The 24,803-nt window shown below is 35.0% G+C and overlaps 1 protein-coding gene across 1 annotated transcript in view; it reads right to left on the reverse strand.

The window, feature by feature from the left end:
* TMEM232 (transmembrane protein 232) overlaps nt 1-24,803 on the reverse strand; it is a 181,010-nt gene that overhangs the window by 103,561 nt on the left and 52,646 nt on the right. Inside the window, exons 8-10 of the mRNA XM_090279017.1 lie at nt 19,424-19,547; nt 16,014-16,266; nt 3,747-3,925 (exon numbers count right to left, since the gene is read on the reverse strand). Of these exons, the coding sequence (XP_090135143.1) occupies nt 3,747-3,925; nt 16,014-16,266; nt 19,424-19,547 (556 nt within the window). The remainder of the gene's footprint in view (nt 1-3,746; nt 3,926-16,013; nt 16,267-19,423; nt 19,548-24,803) is intronic.

Genomic DNA, 24,803 nt, shown 5'->3' on the forward strand with positions numbered 1-24,803 from the left:
CAATTGAGTCTAAAAAACAAACTAAGCAAACAAGAAGAACAGAGTCAAAATCATGGAAAATGGGTATCATTTTTATGGTTGCCAGATGGGAATGGGGTGTCAGGGAATGAGTGAAGAGGTGAGGGGATTAAGAAATACAGGTAGGTAGTTACAGAATAGTGATAGGGATGTAAAGCACCATACAGGAAATGAAAGAACACATGTGCATGACACATAGACATGAACAATGGTGTGGGCATTGCCTGAGGGTGTAGAGGATGCTGGGTGGAAGAGGGCAAAGGGGGAAAAATTGGGACAACTAACAGTATAATCAATAAAAAAATAAGTTAAAGAAGAAAATATAGTTTTAATAAATGCAGAATATTTGCTTTAAGACATTAAACCTACAGACCAAGTGTACTCAGTTTTTTAAAAATATGCTCAATATTTTAAAATTGTTTTGCTTTTTCATATGTGGTGTTTAGTTGTTTAACTTATTCTACAATGCCATTATTACTCCCCTACAAAGGCTGCTTTTAAAATATGAAATAAATATGACTATTATTTTCCTCAGAGAAATTAAGCATAAAAGGAAACTTTTCAGCTGTGCTCTTTAGGGAAGTTGGAAGATCACACAAGAGTAACACAGTAGAGTTATAAACAATAAAAAGATGGAGATAGGTATACCACATGTTCAGAAAAACAGAGAACTTCACTGATACTGATCACTTTGGTCTTTTGAATAATTAGATTTGGAGAATTTAAGGGAGTTAGTCCAGACATTATTACTTCTAAAACCTAGTATAGATGTGTTATTATGTATTTGACATTAAAAATATACCAACTAGTAATAGAAAAAAAAACAATAAATAATTTTTTTTAAATGTATGGTGTCAGCATTTAAAATAAGTGACTACCTCTGAAATGGCCTTTCATCTATTAAATATCTTTATACTTATAAGAACATTTTTATTTCTCATTTTTGGAAATATTTAAATGTGGTTTATAATATAGCAGAAATACTGTTCTGTACTGAGGAGCCATTTGTTTACAAGCAAATTTTGTGTCATAGGGAAATATTTTATGATTCAGGATTTGTCCCAAGTTTGTTTTTTTTCCCATGTTTAAATAATTCTTTTTGCTTGCTTTGTTATTTATCATAAGCTTAAAACAGTTTTAGAATTGTATTATTTTTTAGTTACTGATAAATTCTTTATCTGGGGAGAAGAGTATGTGGGTGGAGAAACATTCAGATTGGCCTAATGTGAAATAAATTATGGAAATGAAAAAAATGCCAACTAATAATAAACATAAAAAAAAGAAAATGTATGACCAAAGTCATAAAAATGATGGAAGGAAAAACACTGGCTAGAAAAATAATAAACAAAGCAATTGATTAGACATTTAACTTCATGGCATATCTATAACAACATATAATTTTTAGTCATAAAATTACCCTTCAAAATCAAATTAAATAAAAATATTGTCAGGTAAGAGAAAACTGACAGAAATAGTCATCAGCAAATACTCATGAAAAGAATACAAAAGGGTAGTATTATTTGAGCAGAAGTAAAATAATCCCATGTAGGAAGTCACAGATTCAAGAAGAAAAAATAAGAAAGAAACATGTAAATATGTGGGTAAATCTAAAGAATATTGACTGTATAAAACAATGCTAATATATTAAAACCTAAACACACATACAAACACACACACACACACACACACACACACACACACACACATATATATGCACAATTAAAATGCTGAACAGGAAAAATGTGTAACATGAAGTTTTTTATCAAAGTTATACCAAACTAAAGGACTGAATTGGGAAGTAATTGTTTCATTTTTCATCTTCTTGAGGAATTTTATAACATTGTCACATCTGCTCCCTAAAAGTTTTATAGAACTTACAATTGAAGCCACTTGGTCATGGATACTTATAAAAAGGTTTTAAATTATAGAATAGTTTTTTACAGTTTATTTTTTGTTATATACTTTACTAGACTTTATTTTTCTTTGTATTAGTTTTGGTGCTTTTTCCCTAGAAATTTGTCCATCTCATCTGTATTTTAAAAGATATTTTATAAAGTTGCTAAAATATCTATAATATTTTAATGTCTTTAAGAACCTCAGCAGACATTAAAACATCTTTTAGAAGTCATCTCACTGAGCATTGAAAACTAATTAGCTGGTTATGCTTTTGCTTTTATTCTTTTATTCTTGGTGCTGACTGCTTGAGTAACAGGTCTTTATTTGGCTCTCGCATCTAAATAAATATTTGCTATGTCTGATTAGCTGACTTATGAATTTCAAATGTAGTTATCTTAGATATTTACTAAACTTCTGAAGAAAAAAGACTACCTTATAATTAGCCCTGGAAACAGACATATAAATAGAATTGTAATTATAGAATTAAAACAAATTTGAGTTGGCTTATTTACTTAAAGTATAATCCATTTGATATGTGAAGTGGCATATAAAAATAGATAAAAAGGCAGATAATAATATAAATAATTGAAAATGTCATGGAAACAGAATAACAAAACAAAACAAAAAGAAATTGCTAAGACTGGCCAAAAATTTAACTTTTATTTTTTAAGCTCCAGAAAACTGCATATACAAAATCGGTAATAAGGTTCTAAGAGTACATGAAACTAAGGAGGATTTATTTCCTAAATCCTAATAAAGGTGATACTGGGTGATATAGTGGTCATCTCTATAAGTGATATAATAAATGTCTTTTTTTCTCTTTTCCTTTTGTGCTCCCCAGCTCAAACCAAGGATAAAGCTGGAGCACAGTTGCATAAAAGAGAGCCCATGAAATCCAAAAGAGTGTACTTCAAGTAGACAGTTCTCTTGTCCTTTTTCCATAAAAATTATTACAAAAGGATGGAGAGTCTTCCATATTCCAAATCAGACTTATAATTAAAAAGCAGAATTAAAGGTTTTTTTCTACTGATAATCTAGAATGTAGCTACTCTGTATTGCCAATGATCCACCCATATGCTTTGACAGTCAATTAGGCAGACTGAATTCCTTATTTGGTCTTCTTACTCATTAACATTAATTCATATCCATAATTATTATTGGAAAACAGGACATTAAGAGTGTTAGGATAATTGCATCTGTGAAAGCTAGAAAGTACCAGAAACTTTATAGCTTTCTGGACAAAGCATCCCTAGAAAACCATATTTATAGTTTATGAAAAATAGCTAATTTCATAATGATTTTCTTTGAATGTGAAGAAAAATCTATATTGTCATTCAAATAGAACTAGAAAAACCAAGAACTTGTACAATACATTTTTAACTTTAAGGAAAACAACTTTAGTGTTATAGTCTAATGCTGGAAGGAAAAAAAACATATACATGTAAATAAAAAAACTAATTTATTATCCTGATAGAGTCTTGAGAGTGAAGTAATTCACAACTAATAAGGAAGCTGGAAAATTAGGCACCGACCCAGGCTAAACTTTGCAAATTGGGATTCATGGTCACAGTACTTACAAATGCATCTCAAAGGCACCAGTCCAAAGCAGGACAATTACTCTTCCCAAAAATCAACTCCTTTCTTCAAACTATTTAACCAGATTGCCCAACCTCTTATCTTTTACTAAAAATAGGTCAGCATTAAATTTTTTAAATCGTGTTCTCTACTGGGTCACCAATTCTCACTGAATGTGGACATTCCTTTCTCCTTAGAGAGGACACATGCTTGCTGTTGATAGACATACCGATTTATTGCCCAGTGTTTTATCTTACCTTAGCTATATTTAGTGCATTAAGGATCCGCCCATCTTTTTCATTATCCTTTATTTTCTGTAATATTTGCCACATAAAGTTTCTAAGTCCATCCTGTTCCTCCTCTCCTCGAAGTTCCCCTGACATTTTTACCATGTTATACACTATGCCATAGTATCCAATCCATATCACTTGATCACCTGTTTAAAAAGAAATATTCTTTGGGGAGATATCATTTTATTCATCTTACTAATATAGAAAAAGAATAAACTGGTTTTACTAATATTGCACAGTCTGCAATTCAGAGATTTTTACTCTTCACTGTTTTTACTTCTTTAATCTTAAAAGATCACAGATCTTTTAAAAATTGCTAACCAACTAATTAAAATTGTACTCAACTAATATCATATTTCATAAACTTAAAAGTTAAGTGGGTAAATTGTGAACTAGGTAGTAAAAACAAGTCTTTGGAATTCAAGTAAACAGAAATTTGTTCAAGACAATATGAATACTTAAACCACCATGGTAGATTTTTATAATAAATCAGAGAAACAGGAGAAAAATCACTGGCTGTTATAAAAATGATCAAAATCTATTAAAGATAACACTTGAATCAAGAAGGAAGTGTTGAAAATAATGTAAAAGCAAACAAAAATTTCTGTTATTAGTGTAGACTGTAAGATTTTTTAAAATAACAGTACATAAGCCAATTTGAAATAAGGGAAAGAGAGCAATGAATCAGAAGAGAGAAAAACAAAGTCTAAGACATTTCTAAAACTTATATTCCAATTAGAAATGTATATAAATTATCTAGTTCTACTTTTAAAATATTCATTTGCCTTACAGAAAAAAAGTTTCTCTTTACTCTTTATGTTAATTATTTCTCACTTACATGACATATTGCTATGAAAAAATACTCAGGAAAAGCGAATTCTACTTTAGGTAATGAGGGGATAAATAAATTTGGAGAATGAAGTAACACAGGTCTTAAAGGGACTAGGAACCTGAGTTAGCCATGATAGTACCGAGTATATGGGAAGCAGGGAAGAGAGCACGGGGAAGAGAAAGCTCAGAAAGGGAAATGGAAGAGTTTTAAAGCCAGATATATTCTGTATTGTACTTTCCCTCCAGATCCTGGTGATAACTTGTATGATATTGGAACTCAGCCATGCCCCTATTGAAAAGTCTCAATCCCCAACTTTTCCTAATTCAGTCTAGATTTTTATAATCCAGGCTAATATTAATCACTGTGATTACAACTAGAATACTTGAGATTACCTACTAGGTGCACTTGTTCTAGTCCTCATTACAATCCTGCTATATAGACCATATTATACTTAGAATAATAGGAGGAAACATGAGCTTTAAGTTTTTTATTTTTTGTTTTTCCTCGGGAAATAGTTTTTCTAGAAGACACAGTTCAGATGTAGATGGGCAGGGCGAGGATGGTGGTCAGGGGCTGAGCTGGAAGCTCGGGCTCCAGAAATGGAGGGAGGCGAGGGAGGGTGGTGCGCGAGGCGGAGTCGGGGCCGGGCCAAAGGAAGAACTATTAACTCTGGGATTGGGAGAGCCTGTTAGCTCAAGAATCCGGTGCCAGGGTAGGCTTAGGGATTAGGAGCTTCAAATTGGTGCGCAAATTCCAAACACCATGCACCTGATGAGGGATGGAGCCAGGTCAAGGCTGGTCTAATCTTATCCCATGTAGTACAGCCTCTCCAATTCAAACAAGTAGTTCTCCTTCTAATCCCAGCTCCTATTCCATTCACAGGAAAGGAAGAGACTAGAAGGTAGACGGGAGAAGACATATGTCCAGCTTGCAAACTTAAGGCACCCTCTATGCTTTCTGTTGTTGATACCTTAGAAGAGAAAGTATAAGCTACAAATATAAGGCTACAATTAAGTGGCAAATTCTATATTTTAAATTTGTTCAATTGAATTTATTGGTTTGATATAGGTTAAGAAAATTATATAGGTTTCACATATACAATTCTTTAATATATCATCTGTATATTTTATATATGGAAAATCTAATGAAAAATTAAACTAACAAAAAATAGAAACAGTCTCACAGATACAGAGAACAGACTGACAGCTGTCAGAGTGGAGGTGGGGTTGGGAGGCTGGGTGAAAAAGGTGAAGAGATTCAGAAACAAAACAAAACATCTCATAAACACAGACCACATTATGGTGATTACCAGACAGAAAGGTGGGGGGGGGGGTTGTAAAAAGAAAAAAGGGAGGATGAGTGGAGACAGAAGCAGACTTAGACTTTGGGTGGCAGGGGTGATGGTTAATTCTCTTAAAAATATCATTTTCCCCTCATAAAAACTTTACTAATTGTAACGAGTGTACTGTTATATTTGAAATTACATATAGGGAGTGATGTAAGCATGAAGGTGGAATAGAAAGTCCCCCAGTCTCATACCCTCAGAGAAACACAATTTGGCAGCCCTCCTATGAACTAAAGTGCATTGGGGGAACCTTGGGATCAAGGTAGGAGGTGGGGAAACCCCAGTGGAACCCAAGACTGTGGAAGGCCAATTTGATAAGGCAGGTCTGGACCCACCTATCAGGTCTGACACCAGTGATGTGGTCTGTGGACCTGGAAATAGCCCTGTCCTCATGTAAATCAGCTTCAACCCTGCTTGTGCACAGCCCTGCCATCAGCCCCATCCACCAAAGGAGCCAGGAGGGACGCACACCTGTTGGTGCCCTTGGTGAAAGGCCCACTGACTTTGAACCTAACTGTGGACTCTGAATCAGCTGTGTGACCTGGCGTCAGCCTCACCTACCATGGTCCAGAGGCAGTTCTGTCCACCCAGGAGCCCAGCCATGGAAAACCCACCCATGGACCTGGCAGGAGCATCATGCTCAGGGACTTGTGGGAGTCAAATCCATTTGCACTCATGGTAACAGGCTTGAGATCTGCAGACCCAGAGCAGCCCATAACCCAGCTCCAGCCCTGCTCAGCCATGATTCTAGAGGTGGTCCCATCTGCACAGGCACCCAGCAGGAACCATGCTCACTCATGCTTGCTGACTCCCAGCAGAGAGGTAGCTACAGGAAGAGAGAAGGTAGAGGAAGATAATGAGGATCTCAAATTGAGCTGAGGTGGAGAGTTCATATTAGAAATGGATAAGATGAAACAACTAAAAATAAATAGGGTCAGAGTAAATAGTAGATGTTTGAGCAAAAGAGTAATGTTATATTTACTCAATGAAATGTTATGTCTGTCCAAGCAATAAACTGGGAAACCAATATGGGTGTTTTATGAGGTAATCTAGCTCTTTACTGTGAAGAACAGTAGGAGATTGAAGAGTAAAGGACAAACCTAAGACATTGTGGAGAAGATCTAATAAGACTTCTTAGTTATAGAGAAAATGGAAGGAATTAAATGAAAAGGAAAAATGTGTTTTTAAGTTCAGGAAACTGAAACAATAATGAAATCACTTGCAGAAATGCAATCATGTAGAAGAGCCTATTTGGGAAAAAAGGAGGCTAATATTATTTGGAAACTGTGACATGGTGGAGTGTAAGAAAAATCTAATTTTAGGTGTCATGTAGCTTGTTGTAGAAATATAGCTAAAATTCAAATAAAATGGCAGAAATGAAATTTTGAATTTGTGAGTAATTAGCAAAAAATAAGGCTTGAACTAAATATGAATAAAGAAATAATTATGAATCTTTGATAACTGAGAAATTGTGAAATTCAAATAAAAAAGCAGTTTTTGAACAATATGATAAGTAAGACATACTGTGGATTTTAACCAATTTATAAATTGACTTATAGACTTCCAAATTCTTTACATTAGAAGGAATAATTGATAAAAGAATGTCCAAGCCACCTTTCTTCATGTATACTAAGTTATCGTTTATTGAGGAACAATATTTTATAAGCTTATAATATCTGAATCATTGAACTGAATATGGCTTGTTTTTAGACTCCACAATACCACTGATGATCCCATATAATATATTCTGAGAACTGTGTTCTCTAAACTCAAAAAGCTTCAAAAATGCCATTGCTTTTAAAAGTGATCTATTCACCTGTTGATTTAAACTACAGTGAAGTATTGCTTATGAATAATATTTGTAGGGAAGAATCTCTAACATCCAACTGACTGACAGTTAACAAAGAAAAAAACCTTCTAAAAACAGATGGGATGTGTTACAACTGTCATAAAAGGTAGAATGCATTCGAATATGCATGTCTAGACATTTGCTGAGAAGCATGCCTGCTATGAAATTCCTCATCCAGGGACCAAACTGTGGCATACGGCACTCTTCTGTTCTGCTTTGAGTGAACCTGTGGCAGCTATCAAAGATGTCACTTTAAATATACTGAGAGAAAATATGTCTCTTTGCAGCTAAGCAGACAGTATCATAGGACATAGCAAAGCTGAACCAAAATAAAATTCTTAATAAATCTTGAAAATTTATTAAGAAACTGTGATATTTGAAAACTGATATTATGCTCCTTTTTTGTAGCTTTATTTTAGTATTTGAACTCCATGAAAGCCTTTAAATTCCAGTCTAGATATTTAGATTTCACATATTCAGTGATTATGAAATATGAATATTTCTATTTATATGAATGAGTATAAATGAGTACACCACAGAATCAAATATGTCACTGAAAGGTAACTTGAATGTAAGATGTTGTTTAAAACTTTGTATGAAATACCATGTAGAGGAAAAGAAACTAGATCTATGCCAAGAAACCAACAGACAAGAACCAGTCAGCAAGCCAGGCATTTAACAAGTATTTACTGAGGCAATGCTATGTCCCAACAACTGTTCTATGTACCAAAGAAAAGGGCAATGTTACTGCTTCCAGGACACAGTTCTACTGGAGAAAGCCAGATAGCTAAGAAAGCAAATGGAACAATATCAGTTCATAGTGAGTGTTCCAAAAATAATAAAAGATGGCAATGTGACCAACAATGAGTAGGAGAAGAAAACTACTACAGGCAGAGTGAGAGAAAGACTGCCACGAGAATCTGGTATTCAAGCCAAGATCTGATGAAAAAACTTAACCATCCAAGGAACTTGGAAAACTGTCCCCAGAACAGGGGGGTGGAAAACACAGTCTTAGGACCTAGAATACTGTGATAGTTTAGAGAAGCAGAAGTACAGAATGGATGGAATACAAGGTACCTGGCGGGGAGGGATTCATGGGGCAAGATGATGTCAGTAGGCAAGCTCTTTGGGGAGGCGCACTAAGTGATCATAGCCTAGGCCACAGATAAAAGTTTGGAATTTATTATTGGTGTAATAAAAATCTAATAGAGCATTTTAAATAAGGAAAGGAACTGACTCACTTGGTGTCTTGGTATACAATGGATATCAGGCAGTATCAGGGCAAGAGAAAAAACTTTTAGCCTTTTGCAGTAATCTAGAAGTTAAGTGATGATTGCTTGAGCTTGGAACATATTCATTACAGAAGATTTAGTCTTGATTCAATTACAGCCATCTAACACGTTCTGAAATCTAAGGATGGCAATAGTAATGACAAGTGACATTTCTTCTTCTTCTATTTCATAGCTGTGTGTACATACATATATATATATATATGTATGTATATAAATATATAATATTTTCTAACTCATTTGTATTTTAACTTTTTCTCTTTTGTTCTGTACATTTTTGTGTAGTTAAATCTTCTAATCATGTCTTCTTTGATTTGTGATTTTACTGTTTTGTTAATGAAACTCCTTTCTGCTTGTTAGTTGTATTTTTCCATTCAAAGACAACCCTGAATGAAAAAATACTCAGGTCCCACTTCAAATCATAATATAACACTGGAATAAATCATTACAAACTCAAAGTGAACAATATTATAATCTTCCATCTAACTTAAAAAGTTAATTATAAACCATATTGAAAGTATATTTGTCACGTATTTTAAAATGTTACTATAGGAACTTGGCAGTAAGCAAAGAGATGGGAGATGATGATAAAGTGGAGAGGTAGAAAAAGAGAACCAACACAATTATCTTCAAATATTTAAAGATCTTACATGTGGGGAATGGAATAGGCTTTTTTGGATTGTCTCCAAGAGGCAAAGCTGAAGCCAAAGTTTAGGAGATGTTAAAACACAGATTTTATTTTAATATAAGGAAAAATCTTTCACTGTGTTCAAAATGGAATAGAACCTGCTTTAGGAGACTGGGAGTTCCATATCTCTGTTGACACTTAAACAGGATATAATTGTGAACTGTTTGCAAATGATCTAAAAGAGATTGTGCATTGGATGAAAAGTACATGATCAACATGATTTTCACTATTCTGTATTTCTTACGTGAGACACCAAATTAGTGTCTGTTGGTTTCTCACAGAGTATACCATTTCTAAGTTTCATTTTTACAACATAGATTCCAGATAATCAAGCCTGTTAAAAATCTATCATTTTACCATTCTGAAAATCAAAGTAGGAACACAGAATATGGCATTCTGAATATAACGTAGTACACAAAGCTGTTTCCATCTTTGTGAAGTTATATGTAAATCATCTGGTATAAATACTAACTGGCTGGATACATAAAAATCTGAAACATCAAGAAAAAGAAGTATTTTTCTCTATGACAAGGACAACATTTTACTATTTTGTTTAATAGCTAAATTTATAGGCTAGGTTTTCTCAAACTATAATTTCAAAAGTAATTTAGTAATACATATTCCTGAACTCCACTTTTCATAGTTTTATCCAAAGTACTAGAACAAGGGCCAGTAATATACATTAGAAATAAGGACCCATCCATGATATAGAGTGTTGTAGGATAATGACTGTTAGAATTTCTCAAAGTCATATTTTTCACGTTCTACAACATGCAAATTAATACTTAAAAAATTTTATTTGATATGTCAACTAACCTATGTGGTTCAGCATAAGTTAACTATTAAAATGGACTTTAAAGCAATACTACTTGGGTTAAGTCTTAAATATACCATTTATTAACTATATTTCCTTGGACAAATAAACAATTATTGCTTCAATTTAATCATCTACAAAATAGGGATAATATGAATTTCTACAGTATAGTCTTGTTTTAATGATTAATGAGTTAGGTCAGTTGTTAAGTGCTTAGAATAGTGCCTGGCACATAGTATGAGCTCAATAAATGTTATCTACTATTATTCTTTATGACCTATCAAGCAAAATATTTCTCAAAAATCAAAATTTCCACAAGGATCAGGTGAAAATAAATTTTTATTACCTTTTCTCATATTTTTTCCAGCTTAAAAATATTTCTTCTAGGGACTATGCTGCAAAAATATGTGTTTCCAATAAGGATTTACTCAGGCACTTGAGCATATTCAAACCTGCCTATGGCACAACACCAATGGGAGTTACATTTGTCTGCTTGGGCTGCATAACAAAATACAATACCATAGACCAGAGATATTAAACAACAGACAGAAATTTATCTATTTTCTCACTGTTCTGGAGGCTAGAATTCTAAGGTCAAGGTGCCAGCTAATTCTTTTTATGATGAGGGCTGTTTTCCTCATTTTTACATGCTGCCTTTCTGCTGTATCCTCACATGGTAGAAAGAGTTAACTCTCTGGTGTGTCTTTTCTTATAAGGACATTAATTATTTGGTACCAGGGCCCCAATATGCTGACTCCATTGAATTACCCCATTTTAGACCCTATTTCCAAATACAGTCACATTGGGGGTTATGGTTTCAACATATAGATTTGGAGAAGGGACACAACTCAGTCCATAGCAGCAGGTGTGTAGAATGGTTCTCCATTAAACACATAAATCGGACACTTTGAGTTTCAACCAACTGTTTAATGTGTGGTTGGCATTTATAAGCATATATAGAAATTCCTATTTAACCAAAACACCAAAACTCAGCAATTCAGTCAAAGCAAAAGAGCTCACTATAGAATTAATAGACATCTGACTCTGAAAATCTTGTCTGACACAAAATCTCAGAATGAGAAAGGCACAGCCTAGTCACTTATTTCTGTAGATTTTTCAAGTTTTGCTCCCATATCAGATTAGATCACCAAGGACTTATCTTCATGGAAGTCATTACTTTAGTTTCCTATAACATTGTCTTCACAAAATTATGGCTTGAATTGTTTCCTTATGTTTAAGTCTTTATATAAAAATGGTCCATAAGAACACTAATTGACTTGTTCATAAAAAGACTACTGATAACATCTCTAAATGTTTTTAGTGTCATCCCTTTATATGTAAATGGAGTACGATCCCTAGGACACAAAGTGTATATAGATGTAATTATGAAAAATTGTTCCTCACTCATGTTTACTCATCATTACAGCAGCATTAACAATTACATTAACAATCATAATATCTATTAACATTCATTGGACTTTCCTATGTACAAAGTTCTATGACAAGTGTTTATATGTTTCCATAGTTTTACTCACAAAAGGCCCTATGATATGAATAATATTCTTATCACAATTATTGGGTAAAGAATTCAAGTCAGCTAGATTAAATAATTTGACCTAGGATTCCAAGATACAAGTGATAGAATTAAAATACAAATCCATGAAACACCAGAACCAGTTGTTTCACTCCAATATAATTTACTTACTTAAAGGATAAAATTATGAGAAAAAAATTATTTTCAACTAAATAAAGCAGCAGATTTAGGTTCTTTATAACACTTTCTCAAAAAATAGACCTATCCTCTTCAGTAATTATGTTGACAAGACCAGCAGAAATGATGCTCACTTTTGGAGTAATCTATTTCATATGGTCTTGTAGAATGAGAGATCATTATCAAGAATCATTTTTCCTCATGCATAAGATCAATCAGTGGTGCTACAAATATTCAAATTATAATGAGTCACATTAGCACCAATTTTAAGCTCTATCATTTGACTAATGAAATATTTGACTGCAATTGTACAATAATGTAAAGTAATGGCTTTTTAAAATATGCTTTATTATTTATGCTATTATAGTTGTCCCAATTTATTTTCCCTTTCTTCCCCTTCACCCAGTGACACCCCTCCCTCCAGTTGTCCCCCCCCCCTTAGTCCATGCCCACTGGTTGTGCATATAGTTCTTCTCAACATCTTCCTATCTACTCCTACTATGTTTCTTAATTGTTGTACCATATCCCTCCCTTTCCCCACTTCCCCCTCCCTACTGACCTACCCCATGGTGTTCCGCATACCTAAAATTCTTTTCCCACTCTTGTTGCCTACTTAGTTTGCTTTTGTTTCAGTTCCCTAACTTCTGTTGTTGGTTTTTGTGATACAGTTTTTGTTTTAATGTTCATAGTTTTGATCGTCTTTCTCCTAAACAAGTCTCTTTAACATTTCATATAACACAGGTTTGGATCTGATGAACTCCTTCAGTTTTACTTTTTCCTGGAAGCACTTTCTCTGCCCTTCTATTCTGAGTGACAGCTTTGCTGGATAGAGAAATCATGGTTGTAGGTTTTTTATTTTCATTACTTTGAATATTTCTTGCCAGTCCCTTCTTGCCTGCAGGGTCCCCTTTGAGAAATCAGCTGACAGTCTAACTGGGACCCCTTTGTACATAATTATTTTCTTCTCTCTTGCTGCTTCTCAGATTCTCTCTTTATCTTTAATTTTTGACATTTTGATTATAATGTGTCTTGGAGTCATTCTCCCTGGGTCCAGTTTTTTTGGAACTCTCTGTGCTTTCCTTCCCCAAGTTAGGGGAGTACTGCTTCATTATTTTTTCACATAATTTTTCAATTTCTAATTCTTCTTCTTCACCTTCTGGCAACCATGTGATTCAGATGTTGGCTTCCTTATAGTTGTCCTATAGGTTTCTGAGCCTCTCCTCATTTCCCTTACTTTTCATTTCCTCTTTCTGCATTGGTTGACTGTTTGTTCCTTCCCTGTGTTCCGATTTGTTGATTTGACCCCTGGTTTTCTTGCCCTCACCACTACTTTCATATGTGTTTTTGTTCATTTCAGCAGGACTAGCCTTCATTTCTTCCCCATCTTGTTTAAGATCTGCTGTTAGGTCTGTGAGCATTTTTATAACCAAAGCTCTGAACTGAACCTCGGAAAGATTTCCTACCTGCTGCTTCATTAGATTAGATGTTTGCTGTCTGGCCAGCTGCGTCACTGGGATCTCTATCATGACCTATGCCATTCTGACCATTTTGTGTTTACCTTTGCTTCCTGGGTGGGGCTGTTACACCTCCTATGCTATAGGGGGCGGAGCCCCGTGCACTTGTCACAACCAGGCGACCCTTCTCACCACGCTGTGGTGTTTTCTGCGGGGGGTGGGGATCCAAGATGGATTCTTGTCATTCACTCTCCACTGAGAGTCCGGGAGCCTCCTCCTCCATCCCCACCCCCTCCGGGCCTCACAGTCCAAGGCAATGGGGGTCTGCCTTCCCCGGCTTTGGAATCGCAAGCTGACGGGTCTGGTCTGCAGCCAGGGGTGTTCCCCAGGTGCTTCTCACCCCCCCTTAAATACGAGTGTCTGTGCTTACTGCTGTCCTGCCTCCATTGCTGTTGCTGCTTTGGAAAGCACAGCTTGAACTCTCTTCCCCGACTTCACCCTTCCTACCTGCAATAAAATTCTCAATAGGCCTTCCACTGACACAGAGGATATTATAGGGCAAGAGAACAACATTTGAGCTAGGAAAATTTGGGGTGTGTTATCTAGGACGCTGAGCAATATAAAACCACAGATAATAAGTAGAAAAGACAAAAATCTCTTCCAAAAATGTAACCAAACTCTGTACCTATCTCATCAAAATAAAGTCTTCAGAAAAAAGATAAGGAACTTCTAAGAAAACAACAAATGAAAACAATGAAATAATCACTTGCCTAGAAAAAAATCAGACTGTTGAGGAGTTTGAAAAATTTGAGCATCCACAGAAAGCTGCATCCTTACCATCATGAGATTATGCAAGAAAGAGCTCAGGGGTCATGGCCAGAGTGTGGTCAACAGGCTTCTGGGACTAAAGAACTTCTCCACTGAGAAATGTCTTCTGAACCTTTCTCAGTGAAAGAAGACTGAAAGAAATATTTCTACACAGCTAGACAGAAACACTGAAAATCTAAAATTAGTAGATGAATCTGTTCAGTGGCAGTTCAAAAATTATAATCATAAAGTTGAGTTGCTATATAGGAAGATTTCTGATGATTCTGAATACTTAAGTGTGTGGACAGCAAAATAAGTAAATACCTCTTCACTTTACCAACACTATAAACCAGAGACTAAAGATCTGTTTAAAAGTGGCACTAGTCAGAAAATAAGTATAATCTTCTTGGAAAGTGGATAAAGGCCAATCAAATTGCACTCAGAAATGACAGGTTCCAACTCACTAATTAAAACAAAAGTATATTGAAATTAATTTTAAAATAGTGAGCAAGTTCTTGAGAGTAAACTTAATATCTACTACTAAGGTCTTATTATTTGAAATTATATTCAAACATAATAACTGAACTATGTTTCTGAGAAAACACATTATATTTTTTTCTTTTATACTTTCAAAATCTTGAAATTATATTTTAACTTCAATGAATTACATAATAAATCTACTCTGATCAATTGACTGTCTACTATGTATGAAATACAATGCCATATACAAATATAATTCAGACATGATTCTCTAGTCTGAATTATCTCATAATTTAATGGAAGTGAGAGTCATATACATAACAGACCATAATAACACTGGCTACAATGATATTCATAAAGAAAAGTTCTAGCCAATGTAAAGGGACACTTTTGAATTTTTATTGTCCCTGCAGTTCCATTTTAAAAATAAAAATATTTCATTCTTTTATTTTTTTAAGTATTTCATTCTTATAGCTCCCATAAACAACAGTAGCAAATGACCTTTACTCTTGAGACAATAGATAGGTATATTTTGATGGAGTATGAGATGTCATATCTGAAGAATGTACTAAATTATTTGAGATATTGAAGAGAAATTTTGTGGGTGGGAAAAGAACAAGAGAAACAGTAGGTGCCTGGAGAAAATAGAGAAGATGATAGATGAGAAGTCCTTATGTGAAAAAGATAAAACAAACATATACATTTCATAAGTTTTCCCAAGGTCATCTTTTGTTTTCAAGGAATATAATTTGAATCATAAATCAAATGACTGTAGTTTATATATATTTTTAATTGATTAAAATTTTCTATGTTATAAAATATTATTCCTATATTTGTAGAAAGTTCTACTGAATTTAAAATTATTTCCAACTTTAAAATGTTGACTTTTTGTGAAAAGCTCATTACTAAATGCAGACAAGGACATTTTAAAAGTACTTTTCATAGTCTAAAAATAATTTACTTACAATTATCTGACATCTTTGAACAGAAATAGTCCAAAAGAACTAAAATACTTGTATTCCTCAATTTTGGCTGTTCTTCTGATTTGTCCAAGGGTAAAATATCTTTTTGTGAACTCTTACAGTCACAGAAACCAATAAAAGCAGTTTTTCGCAAATTAGAAGTGGTTGCATACAAACAGGTTTCTGCAAGAATTGTTATATATATGTAGACTATATTCCAGGCCCAGGAAAAATCATCTACCTTGTAGTTTTCTTTCTAAAATGAGAAGATAGCTATTAGATAATCCTAGCATATTCTGTCATAACAAGAACTATGTATACTGTACTTATAAAAATATTTTCAAGTTTTATAACATTGTTAACAGACATAATCAAATGTACTCATAAAAAAGATTTCTAAAATGTACTCATAAAAAATCATGTCAAAGAACATGTATAAATGACCCACAGACATGGACAACTGGGTGGGGACTGACTGTGGGTGAAGGGGTGGGCAGGGTGCAAGGAAGCAATAGGGAAAAAAATGGGACAACTGTAATAGAAAAACAAACAAAAATTTTTAGTGGGGGAAAAAATGAAAGCAAAATAAGTTAATAAATGAGCCAGCAAACACCCCCCCCCACACACACACACAAACTCACATGTAGGAAAGTGAACAAAAGAAAATATAATGTATGGAAATGCAATTTTAGCAAATATTATAAGGACAAGGATTTTCCTTCACATTGTATACTTTTCTCCCTACTTGATCTCTCCAGAATTTAGCATTCTGAAGAAGTAAGCAATGACATAAGGTTCTTTGCATAAAACTAATAAGACCAGTTGTTAATAGAGGTTTTTTTTTTTAACCAAGACTTTGACTGGAATGTCATGCCTAAAGGAGATATGCTCAGGCTCTGGCTGTTACCAAAAAGCTCTGAGGAACTGGGATTGATTTCGAAGGTAATAAAAGCCCACAAGAAAAATGGCCTGGTACCTGGGTTGGTTGTGTGGTCCATGGCAATCTCTCCAGGGAAGGAATGAAGGTTGTTTTCCTGAAAGATGGCTAGAAGGTACCTTAAAGCACAACTGAAAACCCAAAGGACTTGAAAAAGACAGGTGTGTACAGGCAAGGCTGAATGGCAGGTATGTGGCTCAGCTCCTGTGCCCGGAAGGGCAGACTGAAAGGCACCCTGAAGTTTCCTTATGTAAGATCCAGCAAAGCAGACACAAAGATTATAAATGATCATTTGCTGCTCTTGTTGTGCTTTTGCAAATGAACAGGGTAAATTAAAACTGGACTTAATGCAGTCCCTTTAATGACAGGAAGGGTAATCTTAAGGAGAAAAATCATGATTCAAGGAGAACCACAATGCTCAGTGGTAGACTATAAAGTTTATTTTCACTTAAAGTTTGCTTTCATTTGAAAGTTAAACTAGGTCTGTGACATCATCCAAGATGCTTACTTTACAGGCAAGAAGAATGTCAAATGCCTTGCAACTGGATGCCTTTCCAATAAGAGTCTTGCAGATATAGAGACTGGTTTGTGGGTAAGGTTGTATAAATTAACATCTATGTTCTGTTTTCATAGTGCATAAGCCTATGATCTCATTACCTTAGTGATTGTCTGTATGTATATGCCTCACTTAATCCTGTCTGCAGCGCTGCCTCCTGAGACTCAAAGGTTTGGCTGAACTAAGTGGCTGGGTTGGTAAAGCATGGGGTGGTCTGTGGGCTTCACTTTAAAACTGGTTTCTCTTTTCTATCCTAAAGGCTTGGACAGAAAGGGCCCAGAGGTCTGAGAGTGGGAAAACCTAAAATATTCCCCTCAGCCCAAACTAAGTATAGTTGGCAAAATGCTTTTGGACAGGTGTGACATGCCTAGCACACCTTCCTCCAAAGAGCCCTTTTTTTTTCCCCCTAATATGGGACATTGAAAAATTAATCCCTGCCTTTTGTCATCTAGTGGTTATGGATTGAATGATGCCTTTTAACCCTGTTGCCAAATCTGTTGCCCCCAGAATACAACAAGGATGCCAGCCTGTTAAACCAAGCATGCCATTGTCTGGGGACAGCCAACTGACCTGGAGTCTGCACGATCCTTCCCCATGTGGGAAGGCCACCTTCCCCTCCACACCCCCACTCTTATTAGGGATTTCTGGACCCAAGGGTAGGTAGGACAATGACCATGTCCAGCTTGAAGCAGCTAGAGGAGCACGAGACCTTCGACCATTGTCCTTTATAAGATTATAAAGGGTAAGCCCTGGCTGCTGTGGCTCAGTGGACTGAGCGCTGGCCTGTGAACCAAGTGTTGCTTGTTTAATTCCTAGTCAGGGCACATGACTAGGTTGCATGTTAGGTCCCCAGTTGGGGGAGCAAGTGAGAGGCAACCACACAGTGATGTTTCTCTCCCTCTCTTTCTCCTTTCCTCTCTCCCTAAAAATAAATAAATAAATAAACAAACAGATAAATAATTTTTTTAAAAGATTATAAAGGGTCTTAAGTCTGAGAGGGGGGAATTGTGACTTTTTATTGTTATAAAAATAATTAATTAATTTAAAGAAAAAGAAGAATATAGGAAAGGGTGAAGCCAAAGAACTTGTATGCATGACCCATGGACATAAACTAAGTTGGGTGAGATTGCTGGGGAAGAGGGGTACTGGGAAGAGGGGAGCAAAGGGGGAAAAATTGGAACTATTGTAACAACATAATCAATAAAATATAGAAATGAAAAACAGATTTTACATTTGTTTAACATTATTTGTAATAACTAAGTAATTAGAAACAACTCAATGTTTAACAATAAATGACTAAATTATTCCCACTAAAATGTAAATATTAATAAAATGTATAATAAAAATATTTTAATGATATACTTTTAAAATTTTTAAAGGAAACTAAAACATATATAACTATATCATCTCAAGCTTGTTAATAAAATTTAAAGTCCTTATGTATGTATGTGTGTATGTGTGTAGATGTATAATCTATTTCTATAGCTCTATCTCTCTATCAATGAATCTATACTGGGATATATGGTAAATAAAAATTTACTTTTAAACTTAATTAAAATTATTATTACCAACTTATGTTCTTTAGGCCCTGACTGGTGTGGCTAATTTGGATGAGCATTGTCCCTCAAGGCAAAATGTCACCATTTCAAGTCCCGCTCAGGGCACATGCCTGGGTTGTGGGTTCAGTCACAGTTGGGGTACATTTGGGAGACAACCTATTGATGTATCTCACTCACATCAATGTTTCTCTCTCTTTCTTTCTCCGTCCCTTCCCTTCTCTCTCTGAAAATAAAATGTTTTTTATAAAAGTAATACTCATTGTAAGTCTTAGTGTGGTATGCAGTTTAAATAGTGGCAAAAAATATTTGCTTCTCTTATAGCCTTTTGCACATGAAAATTAGTAATAAAATATACTGTTACCTGATTCTGAACAGTCATAATGCTTAAAAGAAAATTTCTCATTAGGTCCATTAAAGTTTTCAAGCAGGCCATGTTTAATTTGGCAGCCTCCCCAAGGACCAACAAAGCCAGTGCTGAATCTATCCTGAAAATTTTATTAACAAAACATAGAGATTTTAATGTAAAATAATAACAATTTTTAATGAAAAAAGTAATTGGCCAGAAGATATGAATATCCTGAATTACCAAATACATTACTTTCAATAAAGACTAGTATAACTTCACAAATTTATTGTTCAGCTAGAGATAAATTATAGTTACCAAAAAAGACAACTATTGGTTGACACTGGTTATGATAAAAGTCTACAGGAAACAGTCACATTTTAATAACATATTTGAGTTCAGAATAACATTCTGACAAAACTCTGAGAGTAAAAAAATTTTTAAATGATTGGATCCTATCAGGGCTCTGTTTCTAAATATTGTCCTCAAAATCTCACAATAGGTTTTCCTTTTTAAATTTTGCAACTGAGTCCAAGGAGTAAATTTTAGGAGAGTGTTTCTTTTCAAAAGAAAGAACAAATTAAAAAATGTTCTTCCTATATACTCCAAAAGCTCAGCACTATTTCATTTTACAAAAAGTTCTGTTTCTCAAAATAAAATTGACACTTCACATTGAATACATAATACTGTCAATATCTAGTTAGTAAATATGTAATAACTAAGAAATCATACAAGAAGTTATTAGCCATTAATGTACATATGTCCTGATAGTTTTAGGAAACTATACATTTAGTGCTATTTTTAATCAATCAAAGAGATACAGTTTGAAAGCGAATTGACAAGAATAAAAATAGCCTCTGCCTAAAGCTGTGTATTGCTTTGAATAACAGACCATTAATAAGTTAAAGAATTAGTATATTTACAACTCTATTTGAATTTCATAGTTGTGATATTTCAGGTCAGTAATTCAAGCCCATCATCATTTTCAAAAGGAAACACCTCTAAACATGGAAAACAGATACAATTATTTAAACTCATTCTTTAATTCTGCATATTGAATGCAACTTTACAGATATCAATGTGCTTTTTGCTGGATCTAAACCACAAATTTTGACACATTTCAAGACCTTTTGAAATTTTTTTTTTTTTATATTTGAAAACCGAGACACTAATAGATCTGCAAGATTTGTCCAGTTCATGTTTTAAGAAGTCTTCTGCCACCTATGGGTATTTCCTGTTTTGCAATTTTGCTTTTCCAAACTATCATTTAAGTACAGCAATATTTAACCTTAGTATTATAATGTTGCTTATTGCCTATCTAATATTATTTGACTCTTTTTTCCTTTTAAAACTAAACCTCAATTTTGTTCAAGATGGCAAAGTGCTCAGTTAATGTTGCCTCCTCAAGATAGGAATGTTCTATATCTTGATTGAGGTAGTAACTACACAGGTGTATGCATTTGCCAAAGGTCATAGATCTATATACATAAAATGTTTAAATTTTATTGTATATAAATAATACCTCATTAAATGCATTTTTAAAATATTCCTCAACTCCCTTAAAGCTTGGAATAGCCATATGTGTAGGTTTGTTCAATGAGATATAAACGAAATTATATTATGAAAGACTTCTGGGTAAGCTACTTTTTTCTGATTAAGAAAAAAAAGATTAAATTCAGGTGAAAGGTAATTTTTCTTCCTTTGCTTATCTTGCTTGGAAAGAGTAGCCATCTTACAACAATGAGAATACATACTAAGAACAGAAGAAGAGGAAGCCAGAAGGAGCTTGCTTCTTGGGCATTTAAGCATCTGCATTAGTGGTGCACTACTTGTTCTGAGTGATAAATAAAGCCCTATTTGATAATGCAATTGTGGTCAGGTTACTGTTACATGCATGAGAACTGAATCCTAACTGATACACTTAACATGATGCTTATAAGTATAAACTTTAGAGTCAGAAAAATTAAAGAGAAAATCTTGGTTTCACCATCAATTAGGTATGAGGTAGGGCAATTTATATACCCTACCTCAGTCTTAATCTACTCATATATAAATAAATAAAGTAAAACCTACTTTTCAGAGGCTATTTTAAGATTTAAATGAAATTATATAAAATGGCCAAGTTCGAAATGTTGAACTGAATTGAATTAAAAAAAAAATACTATTCAAAGGATACAGATTTGATCACTTTTTTTTCTGTGAAGTACCAGAGTGACTGAGGAAGTCCACATGCCCTCTGAGTGAACAATGAAGGCATCATTCTCGAGCACTTATCACCCAGACTTAGGTCAAGTAAAGGAGAGGATAGTCTCAGAGTTCACAAAACTACTTTTTTCCTGAATATACCCCATAATCATAAGGTTTAGGTTCTTCTGTTCGCCTTTAAATCTGGAAAATTGTAAGTAGATAGAGGCATTCTCACTGAAATATGGATTGAAAAAGATCCATCAGTGTCAGCCACCTTCAGTAGAAAAATGCTTCACCAGAAACACACTATTCTCAATCAACACTGCTGATTGCAAAAGTTCCCATAAGTAAAAATGCTTTTGCCCAAAATAGAAGCATCAATACTTATAAATTGGAGTTTGTTAAAAATCAAAACTGAAAGTCAATGTGTAACAGAGCAGGGCCCTCTGCAGAGTCCCCATAGCTCATGTTTTTGGGGATGGAGAAAAGAGATAATACAGTTTTTAAGGTACTTTGCATACCTATGTCAAGTTGGTAACTAGATAATAGCTGTGCTGCAGCCCAGAGCAGGGGGCGGTGTGAGGGCCGAAAGGGCAGATGATAGGCTTAAGATACTTTTCATAACAATGATGTATGGTACCTTGGGTCCGCATTTAAAATAAGGGCAGGGAGCCATAAAAGAAGGGAAACCACATAGTCTAAAACGGGTGTAGATGGGAGTCAGTTAGGAGGTCTGGTGTGTAGGAAGAGAGCCATGATGTAGCAGCTAGGCAGTTTTGTAGAAGAGCTGGTCCACCATAGGAGAGAGTCATGCAGGCAGAGTGAGTGTAGAAGAGAAGAGGAGGAGGAGCCAGGAGCCAGAAGAGGATTCAGCCACGTTGCCTGTAGTGAAGTAGCAGCTCTGCAGTTTGTAGTGAAGCTGGTCCTCAGTGAGAAGCAAGAAGCAGCTACACAGTCTGTAGTCAGGATCTGGCCATGCGGCCTGGGCTAGTAGGAAAGCAGGCATGCTGCTGCTTTGATCATGCCAGCTCCAGCTGATGCTGAAGCCACCAAGGACTCTGCCTTGCAGACCCGGACTCTCTCTGGATTCTTGGAAGCCAGGACATATGTAAAGGACACTCTCTTAAGACTCATGCCTTTCCATGATCCAGTGTAACACGGCACCTGCTTTCTTGGACTATCATATGGAGGCTGATGACAATGTACTTCAGATCCTGAAGGACAGAGCTGACAGATAAGGAATGGGGAACTATTGGGCTTATTTATAGCCTTTTGGAGAGCAAGGGAAGTGCTGGGTCTTGTGGGAGTACAGGGCTCCAAACTGAAGTGCTTCCAGCCCCCTAAGGTTGGAATATTGTAAATAAAGACCTGTTTTCCTCAACACTAATTGTTGGGTCTTATACCAAGGCACCATGTGAACAAGCCCCACTTTGTTTGGTAACAAATGCACATAGAAAGAATTCAAATTGGATTAGGTTAGAAATCTTAACATAGCACCTCTTTGTGAACTCATTATAATACATCAAGTCTCAATCATTAATACATTGGCTTGGTGTTACAATGCCATGAAATTAAACAGGTACAAAGTATTTATAAATATTATAGATTCCCACACAGTTTTTCAAATTAAAAAAAATGGAGGCAGAGGTTTATTGGCTTGTCTAAAATAGCATAGTTGTTTTACTTGATTACTTATTACTTGATTTACTTTTTAGTTTTCTCATTTTTTAAATTAATGTGAATCACCATAGATAGCTAAACAGCACCAGATCCTGAATTGTATTTCAGTTAGCCTGACTCTAGTCCAATGTTCTTTCTACACTAATATAAATTAGCTAAAGTATAATAACCTGGGTTTCATTTAAAAAATTGCCCCCCCCCTTTCCATACAACCTTATAAATAGCTTCAAAAATTTAGCATCAAAATAGTTTTCTGGCCCTGGCTGGTGTGGCTCAGTGGATTGAGCGCTGGCCTGTGAACCAAAGGGTCATCAGTTTGATTCCCAGTCAGAGCACATGCGTGGGTTGAGGGCCAGGTCCCCAGTTGGGGGTGCATGAAAGGCAATCACACATTGATATTTCTCTTCTCTCTTCTCTCTTCTCTCTCCCTTCTCTCTCTAAAAGTAAATTAATTAATTAATCAATTTAATTTAATTAAAAAAAAGTTTTCTGGGGTTCTCCTTACTCCTTTACATGACCAAATTATAATTTTTAATTAATTATTTAATTTGTTTATTTATTTATTTATTTTTAGAGAGAGGGGAAAGGAGAAAGAGAGGGAGAGAAACATCACTGTGTGGTTGCCTCTCACTTGTGCCCCCAACTGGGGACCTGACATGTAACCTAGTCATGTGCCCTGACTGGGAATCGAACCAGTGACACTTGGCTCGCAGGACAATGCCCATTCCACTGAGCCACAGCAGCTGGGGCTCAAATTATAATTTTAAAAGATGGAATTAAATATCTCCAAGTTGGAAACCTCACACAAGGTTTTTTCAATCTTTTGATAGATACTTCAGAAAACTGATGATGTCAAAAATCCACAAAACACTAAAGAGCAAGAATGAAAGAGAGGACACTAAAAGCAGCAACTCCCAGGGAATTTCCATATACCACAGGGCTGATGGAACTGGAGTGAGAACAGAAATAAGGAGCATTCACATTCCATGTCATAAAACACAGTAGCCTCTTCTATCCTAAAGTTAAAATAAGAAAGAAAAAAAAAAAGTTCTCTACTATTCACCCTATTACTTAGAGAATCAGAAAAAGTGCCTTTACGTTGGGGTACTGATTTTTTAAGAAGTCAGAGTATTACTTATTTGCTTCATCCTTATTTCTTCATACTTATTCAGAGCTGACAACTTCTGGATGACAAAAAGTGTAGAAAACACTGCTTGTGGGAGGGTCTGTGTAGGAGATGAGGACAGAAGGGGAGAGGGGTGCTATATGGGGATGCTGAAGTGCATTTTCTTCTCAGAGGTAAAATATCAAAGAGTAAGAAGACTACAGGAAGGTCCCTGGTGATATTACACATTGTGTGTTGTAGCTTTAACAATGTATGCTGGAAACGCAAACTTCTGATTTATAAATACCACATTTTTATAGATTTCTCCTGAATCTGAGATAAGTAAAGTGGAAAGTGGAGGAATAAGCTTGATATGAGCCCAATGAAAAATATATTATAGCAAAGGCTAAAGAGAATATCAGGCTA

Source organism: Furipterus horrens, unplaced genomic scaffold (assembly GCF_987537825.1).
Source record: "Furipterus horrens unplaced genomic scaffold, mFurHor1.1.pri manual_scaffold_5, whole genome shotgun sequence".
In the NCBI taxonomy this organism is placed as follows: Eukaryota; Metazoa; Chordata; class Mammalia; order Chiroptera; family Furipteridae; genus Furipterus; species Furipterus horrens.